This window comes from Erpetoichthys calabaricus, chromosome 14 (genome assembly GCF_900747795.2).
Source record: "Erpetoichthys calabaricus chromosome 14, fErpCal1.3, whole genome shotgun sequence".
NCBI lineage: Eukaryota > Metazoa > Chordata > Cladistia > Polypteriformes > Polypteridae > Erpetoichthys > Erpetoichthys calabaricus.
In genome coordinates this window covers 27,053,587-27,071,814 of record NC_041407.2, presented here as the reverse complement: position 1 = coordinate 27,071,814, position 18,228 = coordinate 27,053,587, and the positions used below count along the sequence as shown (strand labels likewise).

Here is an 18,228-nt window from a genome sequence, read left to right as displayed (position 1 = left end):
CTAAAATGAGGAACTACATGCAGTTTAAGTGAATGGACACCCCAGACGTTTGATGACAATCCTGTGGTGTATCCCCGTTCCCGGCACAGCAGGTCTTTGCAAGCAGGACTGGAGGAGATCAAGTGAAAAGTTCCGATTCTCAAAGTGGAGGAAGGCAGAACTTCCTACCGAGCCACTTGCAATCCCGTAAATAACAAGGTCAAAATACTTGCCACGCCCATGGTGACGCATCACAATTCGACGAACTCAACTCTGAGGACATGTGCGACAGCGGGCAGCAAAAGGTCGAAGAGAAATTACCAGAGGAGACCCTGAAACGTTGGGAGAGGTCAGACTTTGGGATCGCGGAGGGAGGGAAGTGAAAAGAAGTTGTGATAATAAAACTATCGGAACACAGGTTGTTAGTTCGACGCGCGAGTAACGAAGTACAGCTGGATGTATGATACTCTAGCATGTTCACATATACAATGACGGAACGGATCGGTGATACTGAGACAGCGTTCGCTTAGGTTAGCTTGACATTTGTGTCCGCCGGTGTGTCCAAATCGGATAGCGACAGGATTCTTTTTGTCCTTGGGCACGCCCACTTCCGAACACTTCGATTGGCTGCTGCTTACGTCTGACAGTTAAAAAGAGCCTTCTGCTGTATAATTGATTGGCTAGTTCTTGCGTGGTCTTACACTATCGTCATTTTTCTGTCCAATTACTAAAAGAGTTGAGTAGACAGACACGTAGATAAGCCAATCCCTGTCAAGGGACTATCCGGACCTAATGGCCTTTTCTGCCAATGGTATAGTTGCCTCTGTGAGAGTCGTGTTTGGCGTGTAAAATTGAGGAACGGAAAGTGACGAAATTAGAGTAAGAGTGAGTACAGTTTACCGCAGGCTCAACAGAAAGGTCTTACAGGGCAGACGTGTCTGCAGATTTTAGTCTTAACCACAGTCTCGCTTCTCCTTTTAGAAAGTATTTTTGCTGAAATCAATGCTTGGTTTCCCGTACGTGCGCTTAGTTGATTTCAATGTTCTTCAGCGTTAAGAAACGTATCCAAAAAGTTCATAGTTGTCAGTTTTATTTTGTGGATGTTGTCGTTGTCAAAATTGTGCTTTTAATAATTTATAACGTGTCTTTTAATATTAAGCATTTGGCAGTGAAGGACTTTTGTGTGTGTGTGTGTGTCGGGCAGTAAAATTAGTACTTAAAGTTTTTCCATGACAAGCTCGCATCATATAATTTGGTAAGTGCAATCAGTAGCTCTCCATAACAACTGAAAACTGTTTGCAGCACAGTCTCGCTTTTTATAAAGGCATGTTGAGGCCCATAAACATACAAGGTCAGTAATGCTTTAAAATCCTTATCTATCCCCCTGAATTCCTAAGGTTGAAGAGTGTTGCCCTAAGATGCACTTTATCTTGAGAAAATGGAAGGCTGGACAAGCAGTTGTTTTTTTGTTACTGCGTCCAAGGAAGTAACCAACACACACTCCCTTAAACAGGCAACTTAGAATTTCCATGGAATTTGACGCACATGTCAAGGAATGGGTGAGAAGATGAGGTTACCTTGTGAGACCGCAGGGCCTTGCTGCCCATACGTTTTCTGAACCCACGTATCCAAATAAAAAAAGGGGGTGCACAACACAGCGTGTATGAGATCCACCTGAATGATGGATGCGTTGGTCTCCTAGTTTGACTTATAAACTGCCAGACTTAAACAAATGGACTCAGTAAGTTGTCATAAGTGTGCCCCATAGTAAACTTAAAATTGAACTTTTCCGAATAGCCAATTTCATCTCACGCCGCAGATGTTAGAATGGGATGGAGATCTGGTGACTGGGAAGGCTGCTGCTTATTGTCTTTCGTTTGAATCATTCCCAGAATTTCAAAGCCTTTTTGCTGAAAAAGCCCCCTCAGAGATAGTTGCACTGCACAGCTGACATTAAGGGTTGCCTCTGATTGACAGGTAGGTATATTGCTGACATTTTTATGGCAGACAGGTATACTGCTGACATTAAGGTTTACTTCTGATTGGCAGCAATGATCAGATACCCTGTGGCATTTAAGTGCATGGGCTCATGCAGCTTCTGTCACATCCTCGTCATGCTGAATCCTCAAGTTTATGTGGCTTAGCTTACTAAATGTGACAGTTGTGACCCTGTAAATGTATAAGGCAGTAACATCTTGACTTTCACTAGTGGAAGTGTGTGTCTGTTGTACTGTGTAGAAAGGCCAAGAGTGAGCCTCCTGCTGCTGCTGCTGCTGTTGCTGCATAAAAGGTCCTTTCCCAGTTCTGGGCTTGAATGCACTCTGTCACCAATGGGGTAACTCCTTTAGCTCCACCGGCTAAACTGGGTGTTCTGTAATCCAAAAGCCCCCAGTTCAAGTCCCAAAGACGCTCAGGAAGGTTGTGCAGCAGTTGGACGGGTTGACACTCTGACTGAATCAGTGACGGCCCTTTTCTTTTCTTGTTTTTTTTTTGAACCACAGTTAAACTAAGCTGCTTGGTGGTCTGACTGTAGCTTGGCTGCTACTTGTCTCAAGTCACATAAGCCTTTATCCAATCAGTCACAATCAGTCTGTATTATCGGTGGGTGAGTGGGGCTGACTTGATTCATTATAGGTTGGTCTGCTCTCATGCGCCTTAAGCTTAATGCACTCAGAAAAACACACACACACACACATTCTCTATCCACTTAAGCACTGATTATGAGTGACACCTGAGCAATCCATTGTAGGAAGGGATCCAGTTAGAGGGGCTTGGTTTGAGCCCACCCAGGGACAACAAATTCATGCAGGAATTTTAGTAGTTTTAACTTGTGTTTAGCCCACCCAGGAACTCCAAATAACGAGTTTATCGATGTGAGATATACAACTAATTCATTGATGTTAATCAATCACTTAATTAATTATCAGTTGTGCCTTTGGCGATGCCAGTAGTTTACTAAATAATGGGGAGCATGAACTGGTACATAGAATTGCTGCAGCCATCTCACAATGAAACAGCTCAGGATTCCAGTTGGCAAAGGCGGACACGTGGTCCAGTCCCACCCTCTGGAAATGACCCTCTATCTGCCACAGCCAGGTGTTAGGTGGGTGTCCACTTGACCTGGTCCTCAACAATGAGGGTCCTGTGATTCGTGTTATATGGTCGTAGTGCCGTAACTGACGCTCCCTCACAATGCGGGTGATATGCCTCATTGAGGACTCCATGAGCAACACAAAGTCAAACCAGCGATACCCAAGGATTTTCCGGAGAGACAGTACCAAAGGAGTCCAGTCTTCATCTCAGGTCACTGGATAGCGTCCATGTCTCACAGCCATATAGCAAGACAGGAAGCACCAGGACTCTAAAGACTTGGACCTTCGTCCTTTTGCAGAGATATCGGGAGCACCACACACACCTTTCCAGCGACCTCGTGACCCCACATGCTCTCCCAATCCGTCTACTGACTTGGGTCTTAATTTGATTAGACTCCCACTTTATTTTCCTTGCCTCTCTCTATTGTAGGTGGTCTCTGCCCGTTAGACCTATATCAAGGTAACTGAAGCACACTTGTTATAAGTGAGAGAATAGTACAATTTATTGATAAACACAAAGATTATAGAAATATGACATCTGCATCTCTCTAAATACAGTAGACCCCCACAAATTTGCGGTTCAGAGTTTGTGGCCTCAGGCATTTGCAGATTTTTCCTTAGAACCTAACTAATACTGTAATTATTATTATTATATCAAATATCCTTCTCAATTTTTTGTGGCTTTTTTCGTGGTAATACTGCACTGTAGAGAGAACACAAAGCAACTGTAGAGGAACATGCGTCATGGGATGGTGAAAGTAGCCAATCCGAGAGCATTATTCATTTCTCCTTGCTGCTGATTGGCTGCTGCCCTGTGACACATCTCTGGCAGATGCAGCCCAGCGTTCCCGTATCGTAACAGTTTACCGCGTGTAGCTATCTCGAGTGTTTTGCTGAGTGTTCTCGTGTTTTTCGTTTTGTTCTTCTTAAAGCCCTAAGATGCCACCCAAACGCCCTGCACCTTCTAAGGCTTCTGGCAAAACCTAAGTGCTAGAAAAAGTTTATGACACTCCAGGAAAAGGTTGAACTACAGTAATCCCTCGCTATATCGCGCTTCGACTTTCGCGGCTTCACTCTATCGCAGATTTTATATGTAAGCATATCTAAATATATAACGCGGATTTTTCGCTGCTTCGTGGGATTCTGCGGACAATGGGTCATTTTACTTCTGGTACATGCTTCCTCAGTTGGTCTGCCCAGTTGATTTCATACAAGGGACGCTATTGGCGGATGGCTGAGAAGCTACCTAATCAGAGCACACAGTTAAGTTCCTGTGTGCTGATTGGCTCAGCAATGGAGTGCTGCATTAACCAGGAAGTCTCATCTCACGCATTCATCATTAACGCACGTTACTGCTACTGCTGCAGGGGCCGTGTCCAAGCGCCAACAGAAGATGCAAATGATTACAGAAAAGGTAAAAGTTTTGGATATGTTGAAGGAAGGGAACAGCTACACCGCTGCAGGACACCATTACGGCATCAATGAGTCCACGATTCTTTTTATTTAAAAAGGTGGAAAAGCATATAAGATCTACGGCCGCAGTGTCCTTTAACCAGGGCGTAAAACGAGTTGCAAGTGGACGTGATAAGGCAGTAGTCTGGATGGAATCTGCTTTAGGGATTTGGATTGAAGAGTGATGGAAGAAGAACAACGGCGGTCCTAAACAGTCACCTGAAGAGGCACATTTAGAAGAGCTGTAACGCTCTCCTTTGTTGTTCAGTAAAATTAAACTCATCGTTATCGGACAAGTCGTCGTGTTATTGTTGGTGAGTAACCATAATTAATTATCTACATACAGTACTTATTACATGTACATAGTTTAGTGTAACTGTACACACATTTTATACAATTTTTCTTGCATTGTACGTATTTATTGCTGGTGGCCTGTCTGCCGTAATGGCTGTAACATATGTGATATCGGAGACGCTCGATATGTTTAAAATAATATTTAGGTTTTACTGTATATAAACTGTGTTTACATACATAATTTCAACAAATCTTACCTAATATCTAAGAGAATACAAAGGGTTTATGCTGTATAATTGTGCGGGAAATGTTTATAATAGTGTGGGAGAGTTTATAAGGGCTTAAAATATATAAAAAGAACCATATGAACATATGGTTTCTACTTCGCGGATTTTCACCTTTCGCAGGGGGTTCTGGAACGCAACTCCCGCGATGGAGGAGGGATTACTGTACTCGATTTGCTCCGGGAACTAAAAAGTTATGCCGCAGTAGCCACCTGAGGAGCTGTGAATCCTCTGCATTGCTGTGCAGTCATTGTCTTCATTGCATACCTTCATCGTACTGCACAGCTAATTCATCATCATCTTCAATCAATATCATTCATTATTGCTGAGTACCTGTACATTTTACTGTATTTTTATTAAATTATTACATATTTACCCTACTTATACCAAAGAAAACGTGCTTGCATGAATTACAATACATATTGTGGTAACATCGGCATTTTATATTCTAGCACTGTGGGAGACAGTACAGTACTGTGCAGTATACAGGTTACCTTTTTTTTTAGGGTAATGTATTAAGCTGAGTTTGAAATGAAATTAAAGTGTTTTGGGGGCATATTTAGGGTTTAAACTATAAAAATAGGCATTTTTTTTAACCAGATCCAAAATTTGCGTTTTTTCACAATTCATGGGTGCTCTAGGAATGTAACCCCTGCGAATTTTGGGGGTTGTCTGTGTATAAAATCCAACACCTGTCTGTATGTCTGTCCGCTTTTCACAGGAGAACTACTTAACGGATTTAGATCTTTTTTTTTTTTCTATAATTTGCTGGAGCATTCCTGTTGATTTTGTGATTTCTCTCATCACGCTAAGAATCATAGTTTGCTTGCAGGAGCAATTTATTCGCGCTAATCCAAGACACAGGCTGCAGGCCGAGGAGGGAGGGGGGAGCGTGACGTCAGGATTGGGTTGCCAGGCAAGGCCCTCCATAACTGTCTACGTGGGCAGAGCCGTGGGGGACGGCTACTACTTTATATATTGACATAAAAGGCAGAATGTCCGACACAAAGGAGGCCTGCTGTTTAAAGTTCTAATTTTTGTTACCACAGATAAACAGTTTTACATACCATTGCATTGGAGTGCCCTCTTGGTTTTTGCTACGTTGTCCTTTTTCTGTGGTGTGCTGTGCTGTTGCCTTCTGCAGCTCGCGGTTAGGCTTTTTGTCGTGCCCTCTGTAACCTCATAGGGAGCAGTGTTACTCTTTCTGGCACCAGAGAAGTTCTCTGCTGAACTAGTGCTGCTTTCCAGTTTGGGCCCAGTCACTGGCATAGCGCTTGCCCTGGGAGATTGGATCTTAGCATCAGATCAGGCCTCCAGCTCTAAGTCTCTCTTCATAGAACCTTCCAGGCCAAAGAAAGTTTGTGAGCTTTTTTTTTTTTTTTTTTTTTCCCACGGGAAATGGGTGGCTTCTTACCCCAAAGAGAGTGGGCTCTTCAGCTTTCAGTTCCCCCAAGGAGAGCGCAGCTTATCAGCTTTCAGGTCCTCAGACAGAACGGCTGGTTAGCCTTTAGCTTTCCAAAGAAGCAGCTACTTTTGAAGAAAGGTGTAACCTCTGGTGACTGGATGAAGGTCTTTTCCAGTTGCAGATCCAGTGCCTGCTTACAGTTGTGTTATTTTGTCCTTTTGTCCATCAATGCCAGCCAGAGTTCAAGTAGCAGTTGTAAGCCTAAGACGAATGTCCATTTGGATGCTGTTTTGTCTGAATGAATGTCTACAAAGTGTCATCTCAACTCTGATTTATACCTTTGTTATCAGATGAAGTACACGGCTGACCAGAGTTTTGGTGGAGCTGCAGATCAGCAATTAGCCTCAGGAATGCAGGTCAGTTGCAGCTACATTTCTGCACCCCTGTTAAATCTGCTGCCTTACCAAGCCTTGTGTGCCACTAAAAAGTTTAGAAAAATGGGCAATACCCACTTTGCCCTACACCATCTCTCCGCACTACTCCACATACTGTAGGTACGTACTGCCTTTGGCTTGGCAGGCCAGACGGGTGTCCCCATGACCAGGGGTTCTCAAAGGCGGTCCTGGGGGCCCACTGTGGCTTCAGGTTTTTCTTCCAACCAAATTCATAATCAGTGACTACACCTGATAACACTGATCACAACTAATTAGCTGGTATTTTTTTCCTCTTCTCTTATTCTACATTAAGAAAGCACCACAGCATGATTTTTACATTTATAAGACATTTAGGAATATTTCCATTTTTGCCAGAGATTTAAATGCTTAACCATCTTTTTTTGTTGATTGTATTATATTTTGCCCTTTCTCTGTGCAGTTTGCTTCCTTCATTGAATTTTAATAATGACAACCAGCAGAGCAGACAGCCAGGCAAACAACACTGAATGATCAAAGGCTGCAACTACTTTAGCATTAGACCCACTAATTAGAAAATAATTAATCAATTAATTAAACAATTAGAACACCTGGCAAAAAATAGAATGAAAATCAAGATGAAAATATTGTTAAAAAGAAAAAAAAACATTATTCCCATATAACTGCTTGGTACATTTTTATATATATATATATATATATATATATATATATTTACCAAACTTAGTTTTCTAATTTCTACATTTTTCCCAAAACACAAAATATGGCAAATAACATTTCACTTAATTAGCCCAGGAGTCCGAATAAAAATAGAAACTGGTTGGAACAGAAACCTGCAGCCACAGTGGGCCCCCAGGACCGACATTGAGAACCCCTGCCCTACATCAGGGGTGGCGAACTCCGGGTCTGGAGGGCCGCAGTGGCTGCTGGTTTTCATTCTCACCCTTTTCCTAACCAGTGACCAGTTTTCACTGCTAATTAACTTTTTCCCCATCCCTTTAATGGCCCTGTTAGAAGAGTTCAGCCCTCTGAATTGATTCCTTTCTTCATTAAATGACAGCCAGACAGAAAGGAGATGTGAAACGAGCTAACAGATGACCAGCTAAACTTGGGCTCCAAACTCCAACCAATTTCACTCCAATCACTTTCTTAATGAGAAGCCGATTCTTGCTGTTAATTAAACCCGTTATTTAATTCCATGGCTTGTTGCTGCTCTCATTCTGCCACAGCAGACATTTTGAAAACTGTTGTTTTTCCGTTCTTTCTAAGAGCACCGTCAAAATGTTTTGGTGACCTGAGAGATCAACCTTACCAAGACCATCACCTCTCTTTAATTTCAGATATTGTATGATGGACACTGGTTAGCTGGTCATGTGGTGGCTTGTTTTGTGTCTCATTATTGTTTGGCTGCTAATTAAAGAAAAAGAAACAACTATGGGGCCTGAGTCGAGTTAATTAAAGGAAGTAATCAGCAGCAAAAACTGGTCACTAATTAAGAAGATGGTAAGAATGAAAACATGCAGCCACTGTGGCACTCGAGGCCTGGAGTTTGCCACCCCTGCCCTAGACAGTGGAGACCTGGCACTTACAATAGACTTAAAAAACTAAATCAAATTTTATCTTTGATTTGATATACTTTATTAATCCCAGAGGGGAAATTGTCGCATGGCCTTTGGGGTGTCAGAACGCATGGTTAGATTATACAGCGCCTTGGAGCAATTCTTAGGTTAAGGTCCTTGTTTAAGGGCCCAACAGAGTAGGATCCCTTTTGGCTACATAGGACTATAAAGTAAAACATGAAATAGAGTCTTACAACACTGCTCCATTTAGAACATCTGTGAGTACTGGTCCAGGTTTGTAGGTTAAAAAATAAAGACCAGAGTTCAATTACGGTTCACACAGTCGGAGGAAAACTTAACAGCAAAAAATTTGGACGTGAGTGTCAGTAGGCTTTGAGCCCCACTTCAGTAATTATTTACTGCTCTGATGCTGATCTCACTGATCATAAAGTAGTTCATTATGACAGCAATTGAAAAGAAGAATTCATAATCAATTGCAGAATTAACAGTATTTGGGGGTTCCTTTAGATTCCCTCTTTCTCTTGTATGATTTGGCTCAAAAACTAATCAGCACATCGTTATCTCATAACAGGCTTAAAGTTTCGAGTTTGGTATTTTTCATCCAGCCATTTTAACTGTAGATTGTCCTCAAGAAACTGTGACACACAGACAGACACACACCCATCATTGAGCTATCAGTGTTTTCAGTATTGGGGGGACCCTAAAACTTCAAGATGCATCGAAAACCAGAGAGTGTAATTTTTGACGAATCTAAATCTTTTGCTTCTCCCCCAAAGATGATAAGTTGACTCCTTCAGAGTTCTTGTGTGTATCTTGCTGGCCTCCTTCTCTTGTTGTCTTCTGGTATGTTCACGCAGTTAGCCTGTTGTTACAGTTGTTCCATACTTGTTCAATTTCTTATCGATCGATTTAACTGGACTTGGGTATTTTCTTTTCCCTATTCCCAGACATGTGCTTTTCAGTGATCTTTTCATGGAGTTGCTCGAATGTTCTTCTGTCTTTTGTGTGTAGATTAGGCCAGGGGTCACCAAGTCCAGTCCTGGAGGACCACCGTTTCATTGTGACACTTTTTTTTAATGAGTGCCCTGTTTGTGCTGCTAATTAACTTCTTTTGAATTCATTTTAATTAAATTGCTTTTTTAAGATTTGTTTCCCTGAATTTCTTCATCGTTCCTCTGAATGGCTTCATTTCTTTCATTAAATGGCACCCAAACAGAAATGAAATGTGAAGTTAGTGAGCCAACAGAAGACCAACTAAGTCAGGGCCTCAAACTCCAACCAGCTGCTTAATGAGGCGCCGACTCTTGTCATTCATTAAACCCGTTCTTTGATTCCGTGGCTTGGTGCTGCTTTCGTGATACATTAGCAGACATTTCTGAAATTGTTGATTTTCTCTTTCTAAGCGCACTGTTAAAATGTTTTGGGGACCTGAGCAGATCGACATTCCTGAGACATTCATCATTCTTTATTTTCAGATATTGTATGATGGACACCAGTTGTTTTGGCTCATTTTGTATCTCATTATTGTTTGGCTGCTAATTAAGGAAAAAGAAACAAATAAGGGGTCTGAGTCTTCAAGAACAAGTCAGTGAAAATTAGTTCAAAAGAAGTGAATTAGCAGGAAAAACACGTCACTAATTAAGTAAAGGGTTCGAATGAAAACCTTCAGCCATGGTGGTCCTCCAGGCCCGGAGCTGGTGACCCCTGGATTAGGCCACCATACTGACTCACCACAAGTTGGACCTTTCACATTCAGTTACATCCATTCTGCAATGAAGTGGAACACCAGACCGGTGACCTCCACTGAACTAATTCTATGACTCCAGTAATGGTGTAGGTGTGTCATTTTAAAGTGGGTGAATGCTTATGAAGTAAATTATGTTGTGTGTTATTTTTGTAATTAATTTAGACCATTTTGCAGAAATCTGTTGTTGTTTTGACATTACAGAGTCATTTTTTTCAGTTGATCAGTATCAGTAAAGTCAAATGAAATCCACTGTGGTTCAAAGTTATATAACAAACAGTGCTGGGCAACGATTAAAATTTTTAATCGCGATTAATCACAGACAATCACAACAATCACATTGTTATGTGCAAAATTCAATAATGAACTCAAAAGTAATGTATTGTGTGTATTTTGTTTGCAAACACATTAAACAAATAAGGTGCTTTTTAACAACAGTATTCCCTTTACATAGTAGCAGTTAAAATATTTCTTGTAAATCTCAACTTAAACGTTAATGTAATCAAATCAAATATAAAACCAAAGCTGTTTGCCACTGCCAGGGCATTAACATTTTCTCTAGTTTGTTATAGAAAAACAAGTTACCCTCAGAGTCCAGAGCCACAATCGCACCTTCTGATCAACAGCAAGTTAACATTTCTAAATCTGTTTTCTTTTTTAGCTGAACAGATACCAGCAGAAACATTTTCTTTTATCAGGGAGCAGCATAAACAGTCGATGTTCAGCAGCAACTCTTTGAGGGCTAATATTTTTTCCAAAAAACTCAGTTTTTTGAAAAGCGCACAAAGTACTCAAGTACTCAACTTCGAGCGCTGAGAACAAATGCCAGTGCCGGTGTGGTTCCCTATTTACCCGACGAGGTAAGAAGGCGGTATCGTGGCAGCAGAGCCGGCACTAAGCTAAAAATGAAGCAGCTTGCGAGAAAGTGGCGTTTTAAGCCTTCGGTGCCTTCTGTTATTCTGGGGAATGTGAACTCAATCTCAAATAAGATCGACGAACTGGCTGCGCTGGTGAAAAATGTCAGAACCTACAGAGAATGCAGTTTGTTGTGTTTCTGCGAAACGTGGCTAACTAACACCATCCCAGATGCTAATGTGGAGCTACCCGGGTTTAGCACAGTTAGAGCGGACAGAGACGCAAGTACCTGTGGGAAGCACAAAGGAGGAGGACTCACTCTCTATGTTAATACACGGTGGTGTAACTCTGGACATGTTAAAGTCAAAATCTCCACTTGCTGCAGGGACATCGAACTGTTGGCCATAAGTCTGCGTCCCTATTACTTGCCCAGAGAGTTTGGACAAGTCATTGTTGTCATCGTGTATATTCCTCCTCGGGCGGACGTGGAGACAGCGAGTGACATCATCCATTCTGCTGTTGCTAAGTTACAAACGCAGCACCCTGAGGCACTTGTGCTAATCGCTGGAGACTTTAACCATGTGACGCTGGACAAAACATTACCTGCATTCTCCCAGTATGTGGACTGTAACACCCGGGGAAATAAGACTATTGATTTACTGTATGCAAACGTTAAAGACGCATACAGTGCCACCCCGCTGCCTGCGCTTGGGAAAGGAGATCATAACCTAGTTCTGCTTCAGCCTCACTATAAACCAAAAGTGAGAGTCCTACCTGTAACCAAACGATCATTCAGGAAGTGGACCCCGGAGGCTGAGAATGCTCTGAGACAATGTTTTGGAACTACAGACTGGGATATCCTGCAGGGATCACATAGTGAGAACATTGAGGAGGTTGTTGACTGCACTACTGACTACATCAACTTCTGTATGGACATTGTAGTTCCAGTAAGAACTGTACGCTGCTATGCTAACAACAAGCCATGGATTACAAGTGACATCAAGGGCCTTTTGAACCAGAAGAAAAGGGCTTTTAAAGACGGTGATCAGCATGAGCTCAAGCGCGTGCAGAAGGAACTCCGAGTCCAGCTCAGGGCGGCGAAGGAGCAGTACAGGAGAAAGCTGGAGCAGAAGTTGCAGAACAACAGCATGAAGGAAGTGTGGGATGGGATGAAGATCATCACTGGCTGCAGCTCGAAGCGGGGTGCCACCATCGAGAGAGACGTGAAGAGAGCAAACCAAATGAACATCTTCTTTAACAGGTTTGACCACCCTAACCCACTCTCACCTCGGAGTACTGCACTCTCTACACATCCTTCTGCTGATACCAACATAGGAGAGACATCCCCACCCACAATTACAGCAGCGCAAGTGAGCAGAGAGCTGAGGAAACTTCGTGCCAGCAAAGCAGCAGGTCCAGATGGAGTATCGCCACGACTGCTGAAGGTCTGTGCATCAGAGCTGGGGGGTCCTCTACAGCGCATCTTCAACCTGAGCCTGAAACAGGGGAAAGTCCCGAGGCTTTGGAAAACATCTTGCATCACCCCAGTCCCAAAGGTATCACGTCCTGGTGAGCTGAATGACTTCCGGCCTGTCGCTCTAACATCACATGTGATGAAGACCATGGAGCGGCTGCTGCTTCACCACCTGAGGCCACAGGTCCAACACGCCCTCGACCCTCTGCAGTTCGCATACCAGGAGAAGGTGGGAGCGGAAGATGCCATCATCTATATGCTACACCGATCCCTCTCCCACTTGGACAGAGGCAGTGGCGCTGTAAGAATTATGTTTCTAGACTTCTCTAGCGCCTTCAACACCATCCAACCTCTGCTCCTTAGGGACAAGCTGACAGATATGGGAGTAGATTCATACCTGGTGGCATGGATCGTGGACTATCTTACAAACAGACCTCAGTATGTGCGTCTCGGGAATTGCAGATCTGACATTGTGGTCAGAAACACAGGAGCGCCGCAGGGGACTGTACTTTCTCCGGTCCTATTCAGCCTATATACATCGGACTTCCAATATAACTCGGAGTCCTGCCACGTGCAAAAGTTTGCTGACGACACTGCTATCGTGGGCTGCATCAGGAGTGGGCAGGAGGAGGAGTATAGAAACCTCATCAAGGACTTTGTTAAATGGTGCGACTTAAACCACCTACAACTGAACACCAGCAAAACCAAGGAACTGGTGGTGGATTTTAGGAGACCCAGGCCCCTCATGGACCCTGTGATCATCAGAGGTGACTGTGTGCAGAGGGTGCAGACCTATAAATACCTAGGAGTGCAGCTGGACGATAAATTAGACTGGACTGCCAATACTGATTCTTTGTGCAAGAAAGGACAGAGCCGCCTGTACTTCCTTAGAAGACTGGCATCCTTCAACATCTGCAGTAAGATGCTGCAGATGTTCTATCAGATGGTTGTGGTGAGTGCCCTCTTCTACGCAGTGGTGTGCTGGGGAGGCAGCATTAAGAAGAAGGATGCCTCACGCCTGGACAAACTGGTGAGGAAGGCAGGCTCTATTGTTGGCATAGAGCTGGACGGTCTGACATCCGTAGCAGAGCAACGGGCACTCAGCAGGCTCCTATCAATTATGGAGAATCCACTACATCCATTAAACAGTGTCATCTCCAGACAGAGGAGCAGTTTCAGCGACAGACTGCTGTCACTGTCCTGCTCCACTGACAGACTGAGAAGATCATTCCTCGCCCAAACTATGCGACTCTTCAATTCCACCAGAGGGGGTAAACGTTGAACATTATTCAAGTTATTGTCTGTTTTTTTTTTTTTTACCTGCATTTTTTATTACTCTTTAATTAAATATTTTTGCTGCTGGAATATGTGAATTTCCCCCTGGGATTAATAAAGTATCTATCTATCTATCTATCTATCTATCTATCTATCTATCTATCTATCTATCTATCTATCTATCTATCTATCTATCTATCTATCAAAGCAATGGTTTCACACATAAAGCAACATAAAAAGTCTGCTGTTGGTGCCTGTCTGCCTGTTTGCGGCAGCAGCAGCAGCTTTGTGGGGGGCAGCTTGACAACCAGCAGGAATGCATGTTGGGCTGGCTTGCCTGGCTGTCTTTGTGTGACAGGAGTGCAGTGAGACCTCCTGTCATCGTAAATGTCTGTCCTCCCAGGTGAACATTGCCATAGATGCATCAGCTACACGAACATGCTCAGACCACGATCAGCTGATGGTGGTACCTGACTTTCGTTTTCGATCTACATCTCCGGATCACCTACAGTGCATCCGGAAAGTATTCACAGCGCATCACTTGTTCCACATTTTGTTATGTTACAGCCTTATTCCAAAATGGATTAAATTCATTTTTTTCCTCAGAATTCTACACTCAACACCCCATAATGACAACATGAAAAAAGTTTACTTGAGATTTTTGCAAATTTATTAAAAATAAAAAAATTGAGAAAGCACATGTACATAAGTATTCTCAGCCTTTGCCATGAAGCTCAAAATTGAGCTCAGGTGCATCTGGTTTCCCCTGATCATCCTTGAGATGTTTCTGCAGCTTAAATGGAGTCCACCTTGTGGTAAATTCAGTTGATTGGACATGATTTGGAAAGGCACACACCTGTCTATATAAGGTCCCACAGTTGACAGGTCATGAGTCACGAGTCACAAATCTGGGGAAGGTTACAGAAAATTTTCTGCTGCTTTGAAGGTCCCAATGAGCACAGTGGCCTCCATCATCCGTAAGTGGAAGAAGTTCGAAACCACCAGGACTCTTCCTAGAGCTGGCCAGCCATCTAAACTGAGCAATCGGGGGAGAAGGGCCTTAGTCAGGGAGGTGACCAAGAACCCGATGGTCACTCTGTCAGAGCTCCAGAGGTCCTCTGTGGAGAGAGGAGAACTTTCCAGAAGGACAACCATCTCTGCAGCAATCCACCAATCAGGCCTGTATGGTAGAGTGGCCAGACGGAAGCCACTCCTTAGTAAAAGGCACATGGCAGCCCGCCTGGAGTTTGCCAAAAGGCACCTGAAGGACTCTCAGACCATGAGAAAGAAAATGAGAAAGAAAATCTCTGGTCTGATGAGACAAAGATTGAACTCTTTGGTCTGAATGCCAGGCATCATGTTTGGAGGAACCCAGGCACCGCTCATCACCAGGCCAATACCATCCCTACAGTGAAGCATGGTGGTGGCAGCATCATGCTGTGGGGATGTTTTTCAGTGGCAGGGACTGGGAGACTAGTCAGGATAAAGGGAAAGATGACTGCAGCAATGTACAGAGACATCCTGGATAAAAACCTGCTCCAGAGCGCTCTTGACCTCAGACTGGGGCGACGGTTCATCTTTCAGCAGGACAACGACCCTAAGCACACAGCCAAGATATCAAAGGAGTGGCTTCAGGACAACTCTGTGAATGTCCTTGAGTGGCCCAGCCAGAGCCCAGACTTGAATCCGATTGAACATCTCTGGAGAGATCTTAAAATGGCTGTGCACCGACGCTTCCCATCCAACCTGATGGAGCTTGAGAGGTGCTGCAGAGAGGAATGGGCGAAACTGGCCAAGGATAGGTGTGCTAAGCTTGTGGCATCATATTCAAAAAGACTTGAGGCTGTAATTGCTGCCAAAGGTGCATCGACAAAGTATTGAGCAAAGGCTGTGAATACTTATGTACATGTGCTTTCTCAGTTTTTTTATTTTTAATAAATTTGCAAAAACCTCAAGTAAACTTTTTTCACGTTGTCATTATGGGGTGTTATGTCTAGAATTCTGAGGAAAACAATGAATTTAATCCATTTTGGAATAAGGCTGTAACATAACAAAATGTGGAAAAAGTGATGCGCTGTGAATACTTTTCGGATGCACTGTACATCAAAATCGGAGTCCGACAAATCAGAGTCCGATTCAGCGACAATACGAAAAAAGTTTTGCTTTGAGCATTCATTTTGGTATCTCTCCACTTACCATGTTAGAAGCTGTTTGCTCTTCGCTACTCATGCACGCACAGGGACTCGAGGTCAAATCACCAAAGCTATCTTTCCTTCTAGCAAAAGCGTATTGAAAAGCTCTGTAACAAGATCACTGATCTCTATCAATTGCTAGCAAGACTGAGGCTTTCAAAATAATAATAACAGAAACTTCGTTAACGTGCGATAATATAATTGTCGGTGTTAATCCGTTAACGCAGTAATAACGCGTTAACTTGCCCAATCCTAATAACAAATATAACAAAGTTATATAACAGTTAAATGGAGCCACTATTTTTAAAATTGCTTTGAGTTGCCAATTGACTTTTGTTTCATGTAGGCAGCCAGAGTCTAATTTCACCCAGCCTGTCCTCTGAAGTTGGTATTAGCTTTGTGCATCGGCTTTTTATCGTCCAAATAACCAAAAGATGTGTGTAAAAGACCTCTTGACCACAGGTGCCATGTCCATTCTAAACAGTTGATCACAGAACACGTAGTACGTAAATCGAGAAGCTGGGATAGATCTCTGTGTGACGGTGATTAATAAGGAAGGCATGACGCACATTTTAGAGCAATTTGTTTTAAATTGTGGCCCAAGCAGTGCAAAATCCATTAAAAATAGAAAAGCAAATCTGTGACCCAGAGTATACATTTAACACCTTCACTTTCTTCTATTTAATTTAAGAATAAAGTGTTGGGTAAATTTAGGATGCATTATTTGAGGGCACATTTAATGTTTTCCCATTCAGTTTGTGTCACTAAACCTTACAGTACAAAGAAAAACATGTGTTGCTTGTCCATGTAGTGGAAATTCAGTACAGGGTATAATAAGTCACCAGACAAAGATTACTAAATAAATCGGTGATAATGAAAAGGCAATAAATGTTGATAATATGATACTGCTGTATTAACTCAAAAAATAAATGTCAACCTGCAACATCAGCCAACATTCAGGCAATACAAGTAAGCAAGCAAGCTATGGGTGGCTAATAACATTGACTCTGTAGTGCAAACAGTGTGGGAGCTTCCATAATGGCATCTTGATTGCAAGCTGAGTTAACAGTTTAATGGCAGGTTGCAGGCGAAAAATATGTGAGCCTGCCGATGGAATTGCACAGAATGCTACAGAACAGCATGCTGGATGTTATTAGTTTTATGAATGTGGTGTGTGTGGTCTGAAATAATGAAAGAGTGCTTCCTTCAGGTAAATACAAGACATTTCATTACAAAAATGCGACAAAGTGTGCTTAAATAAAACACAGCAGAAGAATACAGTGAATAAGATGAACATCCAGAGTCGACTGTGGTTTAGTGTTAAGATTGGACAGTGGTAAAGAGGAACAGAATAAAATACAGGTAACTATGATTATTAGTATGTGACGGCAGACGATGATGTTTAGTGAATGCATTGGCTGTCCCTGAGATGATCATATCAATCAAATCAAATGTTATTTGTCATATACAAATTATGCATACAGTACAATATACAGTGAAATGCTTAGTTGCTCAACTTCCATAACTGTGCCTTAAGACAAATATAATGGAACAATAACAATACTTTATAAATTTAGAAATCATTAATAGAATTATAAATATGTCTCTCTATTATATAAAAAAATCCTGGGACGAGACGAGACTTTTTAACCTGGGACAAGACGTGACTTTTTCAGAGAGATACTTTCATGTCCCGCGAGACGAGACTTTGTGCCAAGAGATTTAACCACGCTCGGGTCCGGAAATAAAAGAGAAAGAGTAGATGACAAAGTAGAATGTCGTAAAGAATTCAAAAACGTTGGCGCGATACACATGCAAAGCAGGTTAGAGATAATGAAAGTGCTAAAATTCGAAAGTCTCAAAAAAACGATGGTAAAGATCGCATTAGCACAAACAAACAAATTATTACTCAGTGAAATAACAGAACAGTGAAAAGAGATCGAATATATTGTTCGGATTTAAACTTTAAGTCGGAGACTAGTAGATCGTCTGATTCATGTTGCTATCTTGGAAAAGTACTGTTTCTTCCCAAAGAAGAAGCCTATCCGCGAGAATTAAAAGATTTGTTTTTGGTGAAAGTGAAATCCAGAGATGCGAAGTGGCTGGTGCATAGCGCAGGCCAGGGGGTTGCAAAGCACCCTAGTAATAAATATTAATAATCTTGTTGAGATGGC

The 18,228-nt window shown here is 42.5% G+C and overlaps 1 protein-coding gene across 4 annotated transcripts in view; it reads left to right on the top strand.

The window, feature by feature from the left end:
- The first annotated feature begins 211 nt into the window (after positions 1–211).
- Positions 212–18,228, top strand: part of LOC114664781 (endonuclease V-like) — a 100,128-nt gene continuing 82,111 nt past the window's right edge. For 2 of the 4 annotated variants that reach the window (XM_028819045.2, XM_028819044.2), the window contains exon 1: positions 212–328. In XM_028819045.2, coding sequence (XP_028674878.1) covers positions 261–328 — 68 coding nt within the window. In that variant the 5' untranslated portion in view covers positions 212–260. The remainder of the gene's footprint in view (positions 329–18,228) is intronic. The other 2 variants (XM_028819047.2, XM_028819046.2) reach the window with 1 other exon arrangement.